The sequence below is a fragment of the Gavialis gangeticus genome, unplaced genomic scaffold (genome assembly GCF_001723915.1).
Source record: "Gavialis gangeticus isolate Ggan-Ray unplaced genomic scaffold, GavGan_comp1, whole genome shotgun sequence".
Lineage (NCBI taxonomy): Eukaryota > Metazoa > Chordata > Crocodylia > Gavialidae > Gavialis > Gavialis gangeticus.
The window spans coordinates 60599455-60607758 of NW_017729004.1; the positions used below are offsets into that span (position 1 = coordinate 60599455).

Consider the following 8304-nt stretch of genomic DNA (forward strand, 5'->3'; position numbering starts at 1 on the left):
CTGGGGTCACGTGGCAGACTCCCCCCCACAGCACCTGCTCCCCGATCTCCCCTCCCTTCCCAGCCATGCCACCAATGGCTGCCTCACCCAGCCCCAGCATCCTGGCAATTTAAAAAAAAAGTCCCGCACTCACTGGCTGCAGCAGCAGTGATTGGGGCCTCTGGGTGCTCATGACAGAGCCCCACCATGCAGCACGGGGCAGCTGGGATAATCTCCCTTACGTGACACTCACACGACAGCTGCACCATCATGCATGTGCAGTGAAGCTCGGCAGCACATCGCATGCTGTCTGGGAGCTGAGGCCACTGGGGCTGAGTGGTGCTGGGCTCCAGCTGACAGGTGGAGCTGCCCCAGCTCCCAGACAGCACACTGCACCTGTGCCATGGAGCAGCTGCTGCAGAGGTGCCAGGCAAGGAGGGTGATCCCCACTGTCCCCCACTGCACAGTGCTGCACAAGAGGGGTCTGCCACGAATCCTCAGAAGCCCCAATCACCACTGCCAGAGCCATTGAGTGCAGGGCTTTTTTTTTTCTTTCTTTTTAATTGCCGGGATGCTGGGGCCGGGCAGGGCAGCCATTGGGATGTGGCTGGGCCAGGGAGGAAATCAGTGAGCGGGGGCTGTGCGGGAGGGCTCTGCCACGTGGCCCCAGAGGCCCCAAAGCCACTGCTACTGCCAGTGAATGCAGGTTATTTTTGTTTTGTTTTTATTCCCAGACTGCTGGGGCCAGGCGGGGGCCCATCAGGGGTGGGGCCAGGTGCGGGGGCAATCAAGGAGTGGGGACTGCGCAGGGGCCTTTGCCAGGAGATCCCAGAGGCCCAAATCGCCACTGCTGCAGCTGATGAGTGCGGGGCTTTTTTTCTTTTTTAAGTGCTGGGAGGCTGGGGCTGCATGGGGGCTGGGCCCAGGCAAGGCAGCCATGGGGGCTTCTCCCTTAGCTCCCCCCACCCAGGGAGAGACAGGCACAGCCAGAGCAGCCATGGGAGAACCTGCAGCCACCTAGCTGTGCCTGCTTCTCCCTGGTGGATCCAAATCTCTGAATCTCTCCAAATCTTTTCTGAATCAATTTAGAGGCTTTGGATTTGATTCAGACCTTTTAATGGGTCTCCTGATTCAATTTAGATTCAGAGAGTCAGCCCCAGAATTGAGCCAAATCTTCTCCAAATCAAATTGGCAACTGAAGCTTTGCACAGCCCTAGCCAGCACCATTCATTCTTGACTAGCAACATGTGCTAGGTCACCAGTGCTTCACCTTGCCTGAACAGGTGTTGCCAATTGTGTTTCAGTTGTATATTGGGCAACTATATTTTCCTTTTTCTAGCCTAAAAGATTTGAACTCTGGTCTCCAAGCTTGAAAAACTGGTTCATTTAACCCAGTTTGCTTATTTATTCCATATACAGGTTTCCCTCACTTTTTGTGGGTTCTGTATGTATAAATTCGCTCTTATGCGATGACCCTTTTATACCAAAAATTCATTATATGCGAGGTAAATTCACTCTTATGAGATTGGTGTGGTGGAAAACCATAGTCAACTGCTTTGTGCAGTGCACCAAAATATAGTCTCCTGTGTGGATCTGTGCTCCTCGCTTCTAGTCTGTGACACATGTTTCTGTAGTTGCCATCCGCATTATGAAAGTGCCCTGTGCTTGTGTGTACCATCTGCTGTTGGTGATTACCAATATTGTCATGTAAAAGTGGTAGGTTTTGGAACACGCTGTCAAGGTCTTGGAACGTATCCCTATTTGTTACATTGTAAAGTGGGTTCTCTTTATGTGAATTTGAGTTATCCACCATTTTCCAGGAACACATATACAGCATAGAGGGAAACCTGTATATGGCACAATAAACATTTGCAATAGCTTTTATTTAAAATATTGGAAGAAAGGAGTTAGCACTTAGGAGGGCAAAAAGGAAACCCTTACACTTGCAGTCAGTGCTTGTGCTTAACAACACAAAATGTGATCTTTATTTTCCCAAACTCTTTCAGGCAGTAGAATCATGTGATTCTTACCTTTTCTAGTTGTCACTCTTGGAGGTTGCAATGTTGGTTGAAGTCTTTCTTCGTCTGTTGTTGTATTGAATAATGGACGTACAAGTGGACTAGCAGTTTTGGTTTCCAGCTCATCAGGTCTGACAGAAAGCGAAGGGGTAAATGGATGTTCATGAGTCTCAGGAATTTTCCTTTTCAAAGGTGGCGGAGCAGTAAGATTCAGGGCAGGAGAAAATGGCTGCCTGTCTCTGGTCCGTGTGAACTAAAATAGGATTCAATTAGTTATAATTTATGATAAAATCCTACTTAAGTTCAAATAACCTAGAGAAAAGCTAATGATGTTTGATGCCCTTAGTTATCAGTTTGCTATATTAGTAGTAATTTCAGGGTTCTCATTCATGAATGGTACACCTCCAGCTATAGTACCTCTGCTACCTTTATCACACTTGTGTGATGTAAAGTGTTGGTGAAGGGTTGGAGCAGGAGAGTGGAAGCACTTTTAGTGGAACACTACCTTCTGTATCTGTTTGATTACAAGAAGCCTTAACAATGCTGATCCAGGCCAGGAAAACTCTTGGCCTCTGTGATTCAGTAGCTGCAATGGTGGATGAAATAGAAATATGCTGACATGGTCCAAAAACCCTTTACACATTACATTCTTTTAGCTTAGGCCTTATCTGTTTTGATGGCAATTTACTAGCTTTGAAGGCTTAGCTTTTGCCATTATCATCCAAATCCATGTGAATGAGCATTCAGGCATTTAGAAGTGAAAATGACTCATGAGAAGATGCATGTGATCCCAGTCAGAAATAATTTACTAGACTCACCATGAACAAGTCAGTGTTTTCAATTGTTTTGCCTACAGGCACATAAGGGCAATTTCTACCTTTGTTATCACCCCTGCAACACTAGGGCTGTAATGTGCCCAGAGCTGAGAGCAGTAATAGTTTATACATGATCTTTCATGCTTCAGATAAATTGGGGAATTTTGAAATCTGTGTGGAAACACTCAGCTGCTAACGCAAATAAATGAAGAACAATCCAAAGAATTATCATTAAGCGACTCACTGACTCACCTACTTTGAGTTAATGGTATTAGCTTTAACACGTGAGCTGCAAAATCAGCCCAGGTCCAGTGATTAATGCTTGTGTGGCAAAGGATCCTATATCAAATATTTTATTCAATAGATTTATAGAGATGACTAAAACTGGAAAGTTTGCCTTTTAAATATTTGCAAACAGGATGGAGAATTTCTTTTGCTCTATGTTCAGATGTGCTGTAAAGGTAGTAAATGCTCTACTTTGATAGTAAGAGAAATAGTGCCTAAAACACGTATATGGAGGTTCAGTGCAAAACACTATTAGAGGTAATGTATAGTTCTGGATCAGTAAAGCTCCACCTGTTCTGCAGGAAGTCTGATTTTTTTTATTTTTCCCCAGCAGTGCACTGCTATTCAATAGAATCTGTCCCAAAGTTCATGAATTCCCGCTCAGGAAGAATTTTATAGCTAGAGAACAAAGTCATGAAGAAAGTAACATTAAGTCTATAATTACTTCCCAAAGTGATATAGAATTTTTAAGTGCTTTTATTTTACGTGAAGGAATGCCATCTTTGGTGATGAACTCTGTGTGCTAATAGCGTGTACAAAAGCAGAAGAAAGAGAATGCATTATGGAATGTTTTTAGCTGTTTATCCATTTCAACACCATAGGGTGCATTTACACATGCACTTTACTGAAGAATAGACTAATTAACTCCACAGTAAAGTGTCATCGTCTACAGTACTTCCTTACGGTACAGTAATTACATGCAATGAAATACACATGTAGACGGTAACCGTGACTGCAGATTGTGCCCAGTCAGTCCAGCCAGCTGGAGGCTAATCTCCTGCTTCACCCTTGTGCCCCAGGCAGCCCCTCTGCTACCCACTGCCACCATCCGGCATCTGAGGCTGACTACCCATGGCCCCTGTCAGCCCAGGTCTGCTCTACCCTGGCACGAATTGCTGCTGTCCTGGGCACACTCAGGAGCAGTTTTCCCTGGTACAAACTGCTCTGGAATTTATCACATCACATTAATTGCATGTGTAGATGCACCCACAGTGAGTCAAATTCAGCTCTTTGTTAACTTTGTGAAGTGGTACTAGGACTATGTTTGGCTGATTCAGGGGCTACCATAAAATCATTTAATTAATTTCCTTATGCTGTGGTTCTGATGTTGAAAAATGGTATAAAACAAAAAACCCTGACACTGAGATGAAAAATTTGGAAAAGGGAATTAGGAAGACTGCAGCTATGTTATCTTGGTCATTTTTTTAAATTGGAGCTACCTGGTATTAGATTAGGGCAAAAATGTGGGTACTTCAGCCATCTCTTAATGTAGCAGGGAAAAAAACCTAATCCAGGTGGCTTTAACCATAAGCAGGTAGCATGTAAACATGACAAGACATCACATCAACAAATCAATTCAGCAAAAATGTGCTATGCAAAAAGAGATCAAGATGAGAAGTCCACACTTATTTTTTAACATTCATATATATATATTTTTTATATATATACCGTCTGTCTGATCCCTTGTACAAGGGTGGGTTTCAGAATGCAGAAACCAGATCTTTACACTGTTGTTCAGATAAAACATTTCTGCTAGCATATAACATATTGTTGATTTAAGCATATATATCTTAGATGGGAGTTTCTGGAGTACCTGTACTAAAACTCACAGCAATTTGCAACAAGTTAAAATGCATCAGTGCTGGACAAACTACATCTCAAGCGACTTAGACAAACATGCACGAACAGAGGTATCTACCAGACTCACTCTGTTAAGTTGTGCCCACATTATGAAAATATTAAGGCCTTGTTATTATATACAATTATAAGATATCTTGGCCGCCAGGATTTACTGCCTATTTAGAATAAACTGCTGTTCTAGACTCTTAGCAATGAAATTTAACGTCTTACTTTATTTTGATCTAAGCAAAAGAATTCATTATTTGACCACTTCACATATTAAGGAATAATAAGAATGGCAGGATCGGGAAATCACTTCTTGGAGTGAAGCAGAGAGTAGGAAGTGGAAAAAGATGTTTCTTGCATCTAGATGTGAATAGTGGTTCAGAAGCATGGTTGGGATTGGCAGGACGCTGTACTTTGGAAAGGAAGGGAGGGGAGGAGGGGAACTGGAGTTCAAAGATTTTGGGGTGCTTTTTAGGGAATCTCATCTGTGGGTTGTTTGTTTATTGTAAGCTACTCTCAGCCTTTTGAGTAGGGTGGGATATAAATCTAAATAAATAAAGACATTTTAATGAAAATATAGGCTGGCTTCTTTTCAGAGATGATTAAGAACTATTCTTTACTTACAGTATCAATACTTTCTTGTTCAGGTACAGGCACATGAGTTGCTGGTATTAAAACATTGCCAGATTCAAAAAGGCTATGTATAGTAGTTGTTTCAGATACAGGTTTATATAAACCAAAGTCAGTCTCACAGAGTTTTTGGAAGAGTTTATTTTCCAGAACTGAAAAAGAATAACACAGATATGAAGTTTGTAAAGACAAATAAAAAGGGAACAAACCTGTAGCCTGTTTTTCTTCACACTTTTACTGTAGTGTGAAGCATGAACTTTAAGAATAGCAGTTTATGAGATATTGGGCACATTTACATGAGATGTTTACTGAGGAGTTGCCTAATTAATCCTCAGTAAATGCCTTTGCATTTACACATGGGGCCCTATTAGTTATTATAAACTAATAAACTCCACAGCAGATTTGTACTTGTAAATTCAAGTACTATCATGCTGTGGAGTTTTCACATGTGTAGCAGTGCACATGTAGACACTGACCCAGCTGGTTGGAGCACAAAGATATTTCAGTGTGAGAGCTGCCTGCCAGCTAGCCCAGCACTCCAGCACCCTCATGCCCAAGCCAGCTCCTCTGCAGCATGTTGAGCTCGGTAGGAGCAGCCGCAGGCTGGCAGGCTGACCCCCTCGGGTCAACGTGATGTGGTCCCAGGCACATGTGTAAACACAGTGCCTGGGAGCAATAAATTCCCACGTGATGTGTACTGGAGTTTATTGTGTTGCATTAATATGCATATGTAGATGTGCCCATTGACTGATAAATCATGTCAGAATGGCAAGGGATAGAATAAGGCTGTGTTATCACTCATCAGAAAGGTTTGACTTTAAAGTCTAATGGTTGAAGGTCTTTTTCACACAGCTTGTTAAAAACCCTCTATAAGATATTGTAGAAGTGGACAATCTAACCAGGTTCAAAAAAGGATTGGGCAAAATCATGCAGGAAAAATCAATTGGCATTAAACATGATCCTTAAGGGATTTTTAGCTCCCTGCCGCAGGGTGTGTCTTTGTGGCTAGGAGCCCCATCAGCTGATCTGGGCTCCTACTTGTGGGAGAAAGAATCAGAAATTGTGGTAGAGGTGATATCTTTTATTTGACCAATTAGATATTTGCAAAAAAAATTCTTTATTTGCAAGCTTTTGGGTGCATTCATCCTTCCTCAGGCACAGGAGAACGCAAAGATTGTAAAATTTCTCCTAAGTGGAAATGAAAATCCGTATTTCACCCAAGGGCTGTGAGCCTGGATCAGCTGGGGCCTCCTAGCTGCAAGAGTGCATGGTGTGCCCCCATGGCTGAGAGCCCCATCAGCTGATGGGACTCCCAGCTGCAGAAACTTCCTACTTGATGGTGCAAGGGGAGCCCCAGATCATGATCTCAGGCTCTCCCTACACCAGCAGTAAAGCATGGTGGGTTCTGATGCTGGATCCCACAATCATGCCTTCTGCCAGGCAGGTGTGGCATGGCAGGAAGTATGATTGTGGAGATCCTTCATCAGATCCCATCAGGCCTTTACTTGCATGTCTTAGGCACATAAATGCTGGAAGGTCTAAGGAAAGAGAGGTGGGGGGACAGATTAGTCTGGAGAGACTCCATATAAATACTCTTCTCTTTAGCATCTGCTCTGTGCTACTGAGATACAAAATAATTACTGTTCACTCCAATCACAATTCCACCATAAGTTTTGTGCAAGAAGTCATCACTGTTGGATCTAGCTAGCTATCAAGTAAGTAGATAGCACCATCTGCCTTACTCTAATGCAAGTATTGTCAACAGAGGTGAAAAAGATTTAATCTTTTAATTTACAATACAATAACCTGAAATTTATGAGCCTGTAAAAGAGCATTCTAGCTCTTTAAGACCAACTCTGAGCCTGGCAAAGCCTTTGTAGCACCCTCAGTTTAGAAAAAAAATGCAGCTTAGTGATAGTCATTCCTATGAGATATGGCAAGCATCAACCATCAGAGTATGGCCTGTTGGTGAGATGTCATTTATGGCTGCATGAAAGAGACCAGAGAAGATATCAATACTGGTGATGGCTCTCCTAGCTTAGGGTTTGGAAAGGGCAGTAATGTAACTTGGTGGAGTGAGGGGAGTAACTGGGGCACCAGCCCCAGGCACCAGTTCAGAGGGGGCATCACAATGGCAGGCTCCAGGGACCCTGCGCCACATCTTCAGACCCTGTTGGCACTGATTGCTCCAAGACAGCAGCAGCCTGTGCTGCTGTGGATGTCCCAGCACCTACACAAGGAGACAAGCACTCATTTCACCTCCTCCATCCCCCAGGCCCCAGTGCTGCCTCGGCACCAAAATCTAAGCTTATGCCTCTTAGAAGTGGACAGGCTGGAGAGGCTAAGAAGGGGAGGAGATCTGTGGACTCTCTAAAGGGACTTAGAGGGGACCTTGGGAAAAGGTAATATCTCCTTTCTTATTCTAATAAAATGCAAAGACCTTGCAAATAACTAGAAAGGGGATTAATTTGAGAGGGAGAAACTATGCAAGGGTGGAGAGAAATCTACTTCACTTCCTGACAGAATGAAGACTCCATAGACAATGGAATCATGACCCAACACAGGCATCCTAACGTCACTCCATTTGGGCAGTAGGCAAGAGTTATTCCATTCCAGTTAGGTTGTGTCACATATTAGTAACTGTCGCAGGGCACTAAGGTGCCTGCTGCTTTAAGGGCTGAAACTGTCTAAGGAGAGAGCCCTAGCAATCACTCAGGAACCCCTCAGCTGCAAGTTACCAGGGCAGCAGGAATGAGGGCATTAGCCCCGCACCTGCAGGCGATCAGCTGACTGGCAAAGACAGGGCCTGGGGCATATATAAACCCCAGGGCTGGGACCTGAGGGTCAGTTCTCTGCCAGCAGCTAAGGGAGAAGAAGCTCTCCTAGAGGAAGCTAAAGGAAGAGGCTTGACAGCCTGTCTCCTGCTGCTGGTAAGGTTAAGAGATTTCAGG

At 43.9% G+C, this 8304-nt stretch overlaps 1 protein-coding gene across 1 annotated transcript in view; it reads right to left on the reverse strand.

The window, feature by feature from the left end:
* The window catches only part of COL28A1 (collagen type XXVIII alpha 1 chain), a 193180-nt gene that overhangs the window by 17052 nt on the left and 167824 nt on the right, over positions 1 to 8304 (reverse strand). Inside the window, exons 33-34 of the mRNA XM_019508467.1 lie at positions 5348 to 5505; positions 2010 to 2250 (exon numbers count right to left, since the gene is read on the reverse strand). Coding sequence (XP_019364012.1) covers positions 2010 to 2250; positions 5348 to 5505 — 399 coding nt within the window. The remainder of the gene's footprint in view (positions 1 to 2009; positions 2251 to 5347; positions 5506 to 8304) is intronic.